The sequence below is a fragment of the Cervus elaphus genome, chromosome 31 (genome assembly GCF_910594005.1).
Source record: "Cervus elaphus chromosome 31, mCerEla1.1, whole genome shotgun sequence".
Classification (NCBI taxonomy): Eukaryota; Metazoa; Chordata; class Mammalia; order Artiodactyla; family Cervidae; genus Cervus; species Cervus elaphus.
The window spans coordinates 41176202-41189762 of NC_057845.1; the positions used below are offsets into that span (position 1 = coordinate 41176202).

Sequence of the window (13561 nt, forward strand, 5' to 3'; positions counted from 1 at the left end):
TAGAAGAATTTAATTTTTGCCCTAAGTGTGCTGACTACATTAATGGAAAGTACAACATTCAAAATACGGGTCAGTTCTAATTAGTAAAAGATGTAGTTTTTCTCTTAATTTTGAAGTAGAAATTAATTTTGCAAATGGAAAATGTCTTTCTCCTTAACAATTAGCTATTGAATTCTGTTAGGTTTATTTATTTAATTGTGACACCTTAACTTTTTTAGTAAGAGAAAAAAATAATATCAGATGCTATAAGGATATGGACTTAGAGCATATTGCCAGTTTCTCTACTTTCTGTACAACTTGTAGAAGAATGCTAAGTTTTTCTTGTAAGTTTGTCTACAGTTTTGACTTCTTAATTCAAACTGGACATCTCACTAAGTTCCAGTTAGTGTTTCACTTGTTAAGGTTTTTATTTGAACTAAAAATAAATTTCTCCTTTAATTTTGGAGAAAAAAGTAATGCTGAGTGGTGCAGAGATAAACTATTGCATCTCTCTTGCCTTAGGTACAAATAAATTTGGGTAGTAAAGGAGAGATTATAGAGAAGTATAGTTTGGAAATTTTTATTGGTTTATTTTTGACCATTTTACTAAACATATAGTCAACTCTGATTTTCAAGTCTGATTCTGTTTTAGTTCCTCCCATGTGTCCTTTGACTAAGTCCCTGGAGTGATATATGTTTGCATTTGCATTTTTACTATCTTGAGAGGGAGACAGATAATAAAAACATCAGTTGGGAGGGTGAAAAAAAGAAGTAGAATAGTAAGAGAAAGAATAATGAATGTGGTCTCCCTCTGAGACATAATTGAAGTCAAGAAGCAATTCACAAAAGGTTTGGAGGAATAACTTTTCCAGATAGAGAGGCCAGCAAGTGAGAAGGCTCTGGGATGAGAATGTGCCTGATGTTTTCTGGAAGCAGCAAGAAGTCCTTGCTGGCTGGAACAGAGAGGTAGGGGGAATTGTAGGTGAGGCCCCTGAGAAATAACCAGGGGCTATGTCACATAGCTCCTTGCAGAAAATGGTGAAGACTCTGGCTTTTATTCCAGTTATGAGTCTTATGATTTATTTGAAAGGAAAGGTAGAATTTAAACATTTGGGAATTATTAGGAAAGATGCAGGATTTTTAGAAATGTAGTGACACCTCCACCAAAGGAGAAGGGTTTCTTCGTAGCACTGTATTCTTATGTGGAACTAGAAGTTTGTGATAAAAGTCAATACATTGGTCATTCTTGATACTAGTATTTCAACTACTGATGTTTTGCCATTAATAAAGGTAATCCATAGTTTGCTTTGAATAATTGCATATCTCATGCTATTTGTTTCTGTCTTCCTATTTTAAAATAATTCTATGATAAGTCATGCTGTTGGTCCAATAAATAATTCCTTGAAAGTAATTTCTCTTTTGATTAGAATCAAATTAACTGTTTTAAGATAATTTAGTACATTTTAAAATCATACTTCAGCACACTAAAACAATCTTAATCATACAGAAAATCTAATTATGTATACTAATTGTTATTAGATAATTATATCAGTAACATGTTATGAGAAACTGTCCATCTGAATCTTAAAAAAAGATTATTTCATACTCAAAAAATCCTCTACATTTTATTTAGTTTATATAATTTTTATTATTTATAAAATAATATTACAATAAGGATTTAGGCTTACTTTTAAGAATGGAACAACAATGAAAAGACCCTGTATTCAATGTTTTATATGCATATCTCAAATATTTAATTCTTAAATAATCACATGAGGCCGGTGGTAATATTCTCGCATTTTACAGAAGCAAAAACTGAAAGCCAAAGAGTTAAACAACCTATCGAGGTCTGTAAAACCAATAAATATAAAACTATGTTTGAAGTCTACTGGGATTTTTTAATTTTACCACTTTACCAGAGTTACAGTTACAGATTTATTCCTTTTAGATATCAATTTTAATTTCATATAAAGTCACTCCATCCTGTGACTAAATTACAACCCAAGTAAAGCATTTCTAATAAATAAATGCTATTGAATCATTGGGGCTGGTAGGAGAAAGTAGGATGGTGTGCTGTATAATCCCACTACTGAGAGAATAACTCAAAGTATATGTTTTGTTAATGCCAGTCCAAGTAATATTCCTAGAATAGTAACATTTTAGTGATATATTTTTACAAATGTCCATATAAATTAATGAATAGTTTTCTCATGTCTTGATCCTAAACACTCAGACTTTTATATCCTATGTATATTCAGTTTCAGTACTTAACCAGTTTTGCTCAGATATGTTATTAAATATATTAATTTGCCATATGACAAAATTATAATTATTTATTCATACAGTTTTTTGATGTAATGAAATGGATATTTTTCTGTTGGTTTTATTTCAGTGCTAGTGATGCCATAAAAGGAGAAGGATTGCAAGAAGGTGTAGACTGGCTTCAAGGTACATCATAAAAAACTGCCTCTTCAGCCTTTATTTTCTTTCCAGTCACATTTTCTGTCCTTTTTTATATTTTGTTTTTATTATATCACTGCCTTTTTCCCTCTTGTTTCCGTCTATTTCTGCTATCAGAAAATACAATACAGTAAGTATCCAATACCTTGCTCCATTTACTTCAATTACATTTTTATAAAGGATTTATTTAAATAAAAAGTACTTACATCAATATACATGACAACTCTAGAATATAATTTTAATTTATAGCCATAAGTTTCTGTCAGATCTAGTAATAGAAGCACATTTGAATTTTGGGATAAATTTTAGACTTACTGTCAATAAAAATCTTTGTGGCATGTGTCTTTCAAGAGTCACGCTGTCCTCCACATATAGCTCCATTTATACATAGCATGTTTCTACAAATTTCAGTACTCATATTTAGTACTGTATATGCTGGTATTCTATTAGTGTTTCTGTATATCACAGTTTTCTATATGTTATTCATCAAAATAGCTATCATAGTTGGTACAGGCTTACTATACCAGGGATTAAATTAAGATCTATCATTTTCCCTAAGGTTACATTGTCTACAAGACATAGGAATGGCTTTGAAGCACAGTGACCCACACAGAGAAATAAAATGTGAATGTGCATGAAACCAAGTTCTATAAGTCCTTCTTATTATAGGACCCTGAAGGTCAGGCAAAAAAATTTCCATTTTTGAGCAGGACAGTGGTTGATTTCTTTTAGGAAACTCCCTGCCCTGAATAAGGGTGAATAATGAGATTAACTTGTTAATCCATGAGCTGTGGTCTTGTGGCTATAAATTTAATTTCTCTACACATCCTTTTTATTTCAGTTATATGTGATTTTTTTCTTTTTTCTCTACTGTATGTCATGGTGGATCTAAGGGTAGCCTGCTTATTACCATACATAAAGAGACATAACACTTCTTTGGTCCAACGTACTAAATGTATATCTAATAAATATTTGTGTTATTAGTAAAATGTGGTGTTCTAGTTAACTGCACAGACTGTTGTATTTTTGTTTCCCTCTTTTGTGTTTATAGAGTCATCATGCCATTTACCATTACACTGCAAAGAACCTTCTAGTTACATGTTACAATTAAGTGAAACTTAACTGAGAACCTCTAAAAGTTCTCAGAATCACTAGTGGGATTTTTCTTGGAACACAACAATTTAGTTTCTCAGACTGTGTAAAGAAGTGGTCAAAGTGACCCCTTTATGGGACTGATTCCACATAAAGCAAATTACAAAGGAACATTCTAGAGAAGACACTAGAAACATATTTTCAACCTTTATTTCTTATTTTAAGTACTTATTATTGCTCACAGCAGAGAATAGTGTGAATGGAAACCCACAATTGTTCATAATAAAAAATACAAAGCACAGTACTTAACTGAAAATAAGTGATGGTCATCTGGATTTTAAATCATACTTTTTCTTTTGTCTGTAACAATAAGGCCACTAGGTGTCAGTAGTGATCCAACATCACAATGCCACTTGCCAACTCTAATTTTTGTCATTGACTTTTCTGATCCATTATCTTTGTATCTTAACTCCCAAATCTTTAAAAGAAGGATACATTATTGGGAAAAAAAAATTTGTGCCCTTGTGTTGCCATATTATTTTATGTAAACTTTACAATTCTCTGAAAGGTAAGTAGTAGTATCCCCATTTTATGTGGGCAACATGATGTAGAAGTAAAAAACACTTGGACTTCTGAGTCTGTCAGATATATTCCACTACTTGTTAATTATTAACTAATATCTTTATATTATCCAGACAGTTTTCCTCATCTGTAAAATTAAAAAATAAAATACCCAGAATTGCCACACAGATTAAATGAGATGCTCTATGTATTAAAGTGCCTAGCTTAAGAAAGCACTCAAAAAATGTTCAGTTTATCCTTTTACCTAACTTCTCTGTTTAACAGAAGAGGAAACTTAATATGCAGATTTAAAACTATCAGTTTGGTTTTGAGTAGGAGATCCTTTGTTCATAATTTCTATGTTATAGTAAATAGTTTATATTTTTGATGCTCCTGTCTTTGGATTTGAAAACAGGTAAAAACCTACTTTGCAAAATAAGTAGCAGTAAATTTAGGAGACTAGTCTGTGCCTCTGCTTGTATCAAGTTTTTCTGTAAATCTTTGAAAGATGTTCTGAACTTATGTCTCTTCATTTTCCTTGCAAAATTCTGAAGTTTCCTAACATCGTAAACAAGAAGGCTCTGGTTCATTTTGGACCAGTTTAATTTTATTATTTTAAATTTAAGGTTGAAAAACTGAGGATAAAGTATTAAATGACACATTTTGTGCCATGATTCTATTCTCTTTTGGAGGGATTGTCAATTACGGCCCTAAGAGAAGAATCTCTAAGTAGACTATTAAGTATTTTTTAAAACCACCAAAGAATATATAGAAACTATCGCAGAAGTGTAAGTTGTTTTCTAGCTCTGAAACTTAAATATTTATGAAAAAACAAAACATTATTCCACATGACTCATGAACTTATTCACTGAGTCACTTTGTCTTATGGGAAAAGTTTATAATGCTTCCAGTTTTTATATAAGAAATTTATATAAACTATGTACAGGGACATTCCATTGAAAAACAAAGGATTGGACACACACTTAGTTTCATCCCCTCTTCAAATCTCACTAAGAGTGAAGAGACTGAGAACAAAAAGAATGGGAGTGATAAATATGGCAACCAAATTTTGAAGCCAAATATGTGATGAATGTTGAATAACTTAACAGACTTAAGAGAGTGGAATTCTAAGCTAGCACTGGAGAAAGCTGGAAACCATCCTAATTTACCCTGCAGATCTCTTCAAAGGCTCAGGAATTGATGGAAATAAGAAATAAGGACGAGGTAAGACTGAAAGGAGACACACAGGTATACATCCGTGCCCCAGAAGAAGGTTGAAGGTTCATTCTTTGCAGAGAGTCACGCAGTATCTCTGGAGTGGAGAACGCTGAGCACAACTGTGTGTTGGAATGCTAAACTGAAAATGAGGAGTAAATGAGAGTTTGATGTTGAAGGTTATAACCATGTTCTGCTTTCTCCTGTTTCTCCTAGAAGACGCTGGCAATAGGTAGAAGAAAGCCAGCTTTGAGGAGTCAGACCAGCTAAGAGAAAAGATCTAAAGGTGTTAACGTTAGAAATTCTCAAGGAAATGGCCTAGCTATACACTAGGATGAAGATTACTTTTGACAAGCCTCACACATTTAACAAAATTCCAGTCAACTTTATAGTGTTCACTTATACACATGAGAAGATAGCAAAGGATTGCCAAGTATTTGAAGACAAAACTTTAGGAATTATGGAGCAAAAGAAAAAGTTTAGAAAAAGACTTTAGGGAGAACATTTCAAAACACTATTCAAGTATCCTCAAAGAGATAAAAGAATGTTATTTTCATGAATATGACAAGAATACTAATTGAAAAAGAACAAAAATATGAGTTCTTGGAAAATAATAATACAGTAGTAGAAATGGTTGGGTGGCATCACCAACTCGATGGACATGAGTCTGAGCAAGCTCCAGGAGATGGTGAAGGACAGAGAAACCTGGCATGCTGCAATCCATGGGGTCACATAAAGTCAAACACGACTCAGTGACTGAGCAACAAGTAGAAATGGAAAACTCAATCAAAAGAAGGTAAAATAGAGACATTCTTTAAGAAAGTACGAAAAAGACAATGGGGGGAGAAAAGATAAAGGAGTCATTTATGAGGCCCAAAATCCTAGTAAGAATTTCTGAAAGAGAACAAGGAAAATAGAGGGAAGTCATCAAATCATAAAGCATTATTTTCCAGAACTGAATGATTTAGAGCCCAAAGCGGTGAAAATATTCCCACACCAAGGTGCATCATTAAAATCAACACCAAAGATGGTGGAAAATTCACCATATTTCCTGAGAAGAAAATAAGAGATTTCATCCAAAGATTTCCTTAGATAAGGAAACAGTAGCATCAGACTTCTCACCAGCAATACCTGGAAACACTTCCAGTGCCTGAAAAAGTCTAAGGAGAAAATAATATTCTCAGGCATTATCAGTGTATTGTAACTGTAGAGAATTAAGACATCTTCAGCCATGTAAAGTCTCAAGAGTTCACTTTCTATACAGTTTATTAATACTAAAGTAGCCACAGAGGTATACTTGTCAAAAACAAAGGAATAAAGCAAGAACAAAAAAAAGGTACCATGAAATAGGGAAATCTGCACAAGAAAGTTGGGAAGGAACCCCTAGGATGGTAACACAGATCCTAGAATAATAATGAAAGATCTCATATGAAAATACCTGGACAAGCATGGAGAACAGCTGGGTCAGATTAAAGAGTCTGCACAAGACTATAAGGGAGAGTTCTTCAAGAAAGTGAAGATGATCGACCAGTTTTATGCCTCATACTAGTAAAGCCTGACGGTGTGAGAGTAGTGGATTGAATTATAATGTTAACTACATTAAAAAAAAAAAAGGCAGGGTTGGGGATGAAGAGCAATTATTCACTGCAGGGAAAACAAAATACAGTAGAAGAAAGGAAAAGTAACTGAAGTTTATCCCTTGTCCCAGCTGTGAGTCGCATTCACATAAAACATCACTGTTTTAGGAAAACGGGAATATTGGAAGCATCATGAGGGTGGCAGAACGGTATACAAATTTGTGAGAACTGAAGCCCTATGTTACATTGAATTCAAGAAGTAATGATAAAAGCATATTTAGAGATACAGAGGTAATCACCTAAAAAGGAGTTGGAAGTAGTTACCTGTGAAGGGAGAAAGAAGGGATGAGGCAAGGGACTGATTTTTAACAGAAGCCTCGTAGAACTAGTTGACTCTAATCGGGTGCATGTACAGTGACAAAAAGAAAAAGTATAATATGAGTTGTGCTTTAAAAAAAAAGCAGTTGTATGCATGGGTTTCTACCTATTGTTATAGACTTGTCTTGGATTACTTTAGAAAGTAGATTCTGCCCTGTAGGGACTAATAACTTTTTGTTTGCTTTTGTTATCAGATCAGATCCAGGCTGTGAAGACATGAAAAAATAGTATTTGGAAACCTCAACAGTTTTCAATTCAAGAAATATATATTAAGGCAAACTGAATATTTTACATTTTTTAAAGGTGTCTTTACATCTAAGAATACTTTATAATCTTCTACTTGCATTTATGGACTGTTAATGAGGTTTTTAAGAAGATAGGACTTCAGGTATGCTAATCTGCCCATTAATGATATCAAAACTAAATCTTCCCTCCAAAGAGCTCCCTCCCTAGATTTATCAACTTCTTGGTAAAGGTCTACATTTGATTATAATTAGACTGTTTATAAAGTCAGAGTTATCTCAGTACCCCATCATGATTAATGATATCTTTAATGCATTTTATTTTTTAATTGTCATCCAAAAATATAGTTTATTATATGACTTTGTAGTATGATGTGCTTGTGAAAAAGAACTTTAAATATTTATAAGGGTCCTTGGGTAAATTAATATATATTAAAGCTTTACTATATGTCACCATCAACATAACATAAAATGTAATGTACCAACTAGTGTGCTTTGTATGCCGAAAAGAATAATGCTATGTTAATATGGCATTTGGTGTTTTACTGTCAAACATTTGCAAATTATCTGAGACCAAGTTAAACAGAATTCATTTATTCAGTGAATACATATGAAACATCTCTGTATCTGTACTAGTTTGGTATTGTCCTAGGCAATGGTGATATAAGGTGAATAAAACATGTTGCTTATCCTCAGAGAACTTAAAAGATAATGAGGGAAAATTTGAGAATCTTTTCTTACATAGTGTTTAATTTATTTCATTGGCTGAATGAAAATATTGCATTTTAAGATTAGTTATTACAGTTGATTTTATTCTTTCTTCTTTTAAATTGTGTCCAGTTTACTGTGGTACTTTGTTAAAATAGACTGTGACTCATCAACTATGATTTTCCTGTGCATGAACTGCTGCAAAAATGTTCTTTAGAATTTTAAACATACTTCTGCCATCTACTGTTTGCAAATTGTGTTGCTTCTCACAACTTAGAGACTACTTGAAATTGTAAACACTAAATAGAAGCATTCGTTTTTAATCAAATCAATCACTGGGGAACTGTGGATAGAGCAGTGGTGTAAATCCTGAAAAATATCCCATGTAAAGGAAAACTAATATACAGTACGTAGCATCTTAAATATCCTTAGCTGTGAAAGTGAAAGAAACAGAAGGCAAAAGGTAAATGAGTAATAAAGGTGTATTACAGTGACTACAGTAGTGGCATGTTTCACAGAAATTTGAATATAATCATTTTAAAACTATAGTAAAAATTGTATAATCCAGTTTCTCTTAGTCCAGAAATCCCAGTGATTTGGAATTTGGCAAATTGAAAATTACCCAGACTATTCCAGTGATCCAGCATTTTAGCTAGCTTGCCAACTTCTCATAAATGGTTTTGATGAGGATACAAGATGAGTCTCATTAATCTAGAGTTGCTTCAAATATAAAAAAGATGTGAAGATGAAAACACTGTAATTCAACAAAAAATCTGATACGCTGTAACTATTTTAGGAAGATGGAGAAAGTGGTGGTGTAAGAGAATTCAAATCCTTACCTACCATAAGGTAACAATAATAATAGCTATCATTGTATTTTGAGCAAAATATTATTACACATATGGTATTGTGCATCTATCCTGACAATAACCTTAGGTAGCAGATTCTAGTATTTGTTTTACAGACAAGGAAAGGACCTAAAAATGTTGTTTGTTTAGGTCACAGAGCTAGTAAATGGTGGTTCTGGGATTCAGAACACAACAATCTGTTTAAAATAGGTGATTCAAGAGCTAAGAGTAATACTGATTTTAGAAATATAGAGATATCTGCCATAAGAATAGCTAAAAGGATAGAAAAGTCTTCACTGGGGTGGGAGACTAGGATGGGTGTGGAGGAGGTCATGGACAAGGGACTACTGTTTTATTTATTTATTTTTGCTTTTTGTTTTAAGTCTGTTAACACTTCAAATTTTAAACTGGGCAGAAATGACTATGATAAGAATAATTCTTCAAACTCTGTTAATACTGAGCTAATTAGTATTCCACAGACTACAGTAGTCCATGCCTATGCAAATACGTAGAAGAGGGTACTGACTATTTCCTTTGTTTCCATAATCTCCAAATCTAGTTTATAAACATCCATTCGTACTCTGTGTTCATTTAAAGATTATGTAGAAGCAAGTTGGGCTTTAGCGGTCACAGCATGCTATATAAGTGTATATACACTGAGGGTATTGCATTTGTATTTAACATATTATGCAGTTAAAATGTATTTAGGCTAAAGCAAGGGTTTTTTTAATGTTTAGACATCATTGTGTTACAAAAATTAATTCATTATGCTCTGCATTTCAATATGACACCTCATAAAATGTTGAAAAGTTAGCCTGTTGTATATTTTGCATTTAAATGTTTATAATGTGGCCCTATTCAGCCTGTGCCTTATAAATCACAAAAGAGCTGAGCTGTGTATATTTTTCATTTGTAGGTTGTCTGCTAAAAATTATGAATTATCTTCTGATTATTTATTTATTTCCTTTGAAATTTTCAGCCCACCATGTTGTGATTTCTATAAATATATGCAGTTACCCTTGAGAAAACTTAAGGCAAATACATGCTGCATGTAACTCTGGTACATTAAAATACTGTGCATTTTAACTGACTCAGTGCATATTTTCTGCCTTCTGATTATTCCTTCTTTGTAGTTGTTCAGTCACGAAGTAGTACCTGACTCTTTTCGACCCCATGAACTGCAGCACGCCAGGCTTCCCTGTCCTTCACTGTCTCCTGGAATTTGCTCAAACTCACATCCATTGAGTCAGAGATGCCATCTAACTGTCTCATCTTCTGCTGCCCCCTTCTTTTCTTGTCCTTAGTCTTTCCTAGCATCAGGTTCTTTTCTACTTAGTCAGCTCCTCGCATCAGGTGGTCAAAGTATTGGAGCTTCTTATCTTCAGCATCAGTCCTTCCAATGAATATTCAGGGTTGATTTCCTTTAGGATTGACTGATTTGATCTTGCTGTCCAAAGGACTCTCAGGAGTCTTCTCCAGCCCCACAGTTCGAAAGCAGTGATTCTTCAGTGCTCAGCCTTCTTTATGGTCCAGCTCTCACATCCATACGGGACTACAGGGAAACCCATAGCTTTGACTGATATGCGGAGCGTGGGCCGCAGAGCTTGCCGGCTTCAGTGACTCTGAGTCCTGTGCTTCGCTGCCCGTGTTCTCTGCCTTGGCAGGCATCGCCTCAACCACTGGACCACCAGGAAAGTCCTACTTCTTTCTTAAATAATTATTGGAAAGGTGAACAATTAGGTGCAAGTGGCTGAAAAGTAATGCTCTTTTTTAAATTTTTAAGTTAATTATTTGTTATTTATTAGCAGGCATATTCTTTACCACTGGACCACCAGAGAAGTCCTGAGAGTGATGCTCTTTGAAACCCCTCTGTGGCACCCCCCCCCCACCAGTTATATTGATGTCCTGATCCTCTGAAGTCTTTTTTCCTTCTGATGCTGAAGCTGAAGCTCCAATACTTTGGCCACCTCATGCAAGAGTTGACTCATTGGAAAAGACCCTGATGCTGGGAGGGATTGGGAGCAGGAGGAGAAGGGGATGACAGAGGATGAGATGGCTGGATGGCATCACCAACTCGATGGACATGAGTCTGAGTAAACTCCGGGAGTTGGTGATGGACAGGGAGGCCTGGCGTGCTGCGATTCATGGGGTCGCAAAGAGTCGGATGCGACTGAGCGACTGATCTGAACTGATAGAAGTTTCTAGGGTTCTCTATGGAAAGTCTTAATATATTCTATTTAATTGAACCATATGGCATTGCCATTTTGTCAGCCCAAAGCAGCTGAATGAAAGCTTAGCCTTAATGTAAGGTCACCTGGAAACTTTTAAGTGGCTTAATTCTTTACTAAGTGTCAAAGCAGACACAACCTAGCCTGGCCCAAAAAGGCCCTATCGTTAAAAATATGGGCACAGTACTCATAGTTCTATGCCTCAAACCAAGCCGGTAATCAGAGATGTCTTTTAAGATATATCATTTCAGACACATTTTATGAGCCATTTCAGATTCTCTCAGACTCACCATCTCATTTTAGCTGCCACTGCTTGTAGGCTCTAACCAACTATATGTAGGTGCAGAGGGCCCTATTTTTGTTCCCATGTCCCCACCACTACCATTCTAAAACATATATAGCCCAGTAGGGGAACCATTGACAAGTGGGAGACAGAACTAGTGAATAAATTCTTCCCTTTTTCTGTTTTTCCCATTAATCGTGGACTGTCTTGAGTCTCTCTATATATAGCTTCTGGGATGAGTCCTCTGACTCTTAACAATTAGTCATATTTAACAGCATCCAGCTCAGTAATATCTCTTTGTATTGCCACTCTCCTAACCGGCTTAATCCTCCTTTCCCATAACTCTACTTCCTAATAAAATAATGTAAAATCTCTACTTCAGCAGTGCCTTCTGAGGAACCCACGCTGTATCCAACGATGTTCTCAAATTTTCATCAGTCACCTATGGTAAAATACATGCTGAAGTTTGAGAAGTATTCCTCTAGGACTTTTCCTTTTTTACTTTTTTTATTTTATACTGGAAGAGAATTGATTAATGTTGTGTTAGTGTCAAGTGTAAAGCAAAGTGATGCAGTTGTACAAGTATCTATTCTTTTTCAAATTATTTCCCCTTTAGGTTATTACAGAATATTGAGCAGAGTTCCCTATGTAATGGTAGGTCCTTGTTGGTTGTCTGTTTTAAATATAGCAGTGTATACATGTCAATCCCACACTCACAATCTATCCCTCCCCTGCTCCCTTCCCCTGTGGTAACTGTAAGTGTGTTCTTTAAGTCTGTGAGTCTGTTTCTGTTTTGTAAATAAGTTCATTCGTATCATTTTTTTTTAAGATTCTGCATATAACCAGTATCATATGATATTCACTTTTCTCTGACTTACTTCACTTAGTATGCCAATCTCCAGTTCCATCCATGTTGCTACAAATGGCATTATTTCATCCTTTTTAATGGCTGAGTAAATATCCCATCATATATACAGACCACATCTTTTTTTTTTCTGTCTCTCTTTTCAGGCTTTTTTACTTTCACGTTACACATGGTTCTTGTACATGGTAGAAGAAATGATTTACAAGCCTTCCAATCACTTTCAGTCGAGTGTTCTTTAGGATATGTGTGAAACATTATGAGTTTCCTTCTCAACCCTCCCTGCTAAAAAACAGTTGCTGTTCTGCATTCACCCTAATATACCATTTGAAAGGAGATAGGCCTAGTTTTGGAGAAGGAAATGGCAACCCACTCCACTGTTCTTGCCTGGAGAATCCCTGGGACGGTGGAGCCTGGTGGGCTGCCGTCTATGGGGTCGCACAGAGTCGGACACGACTGAAGTGACTTGGCAGCAGCAGGCCTAGTTGTGACATCTTTTCAGCCTTCCCCAAGTTTTATCTCCAGACTTCACCCAATTTTTATGTCTTCCTTTATTTTTAACTTGATTACGTCTGTTGCTTTCACTTTAAGTTGGACTACATCTTTATCCAGTCATCTGTCAGTGGACATGTAGGTTGTTTTCAAAGTCTTGGCTATTGTAAACAACACTGCAGTTTAATATTGGGGTGCAGATATCCTTTAAAACCATGTTTTTCTCCAGATATATGCCCAGGAGTGGGATTGCTGAGCCACATGGTAGCTCTATTTTTAGTTTTTTAAGAGACCTCCATTCTGTTCTCATAGTGGTTGTACCAATTTACATTCCCACCAACAGGAAAAGAGAATTCTCTTTTCTCCATACTTTCTCCAACATTTATGGTTTGTAGACTTTTTGATACAGAAATTAGTTCTGCCCTCATAAAGTTTTTTAATCTATTTTTATTGCAATATAATTGCTTTACAATGATGTGTTAGTTGCTACTGTACTGCAAAGTGAATTAGGTATATGTATACCTGTATCCCCTCTTTTTTTCATTCTTCCCACTTAGGTTACTACAGAGCATTGAGTAGAATTCCCTGTGCTATACAGTAGGTTCTCATTAGCTATCTGTTTTATACATAGTAGTG

General features: G+C 34.8%; 1 protein-coding gene across 1 annotated transcript in view; it reads left to right on the forward strand.

Moving 5' to 3' along the window:
* ARL6 (ADP ribosylation factor like GTPase 6) overlaps nucleotides 1-10150 on the forward strand; it is a 33323-nt gene extending 23173 nt beyond the window's left edge. The window contains exons 7-8 of the mRNA XM_043892986.1: nucleotides 2372-2427; nucleotides 7457-10150. Coding sequence (XP_043748921.1) covers nucleotides 2372-2427; nucleotides 7457-7482 — 82 coding nt within the window. The 3' untranslated portion in view covers nucleotides 7483-10150. The remainder of the gene's footprint in view (nucleotides 1-2371; nucleotides 2428-7456) is intronic.
* Nucleotides 10151-13561: the final 3411 nt, after the last annotated feature.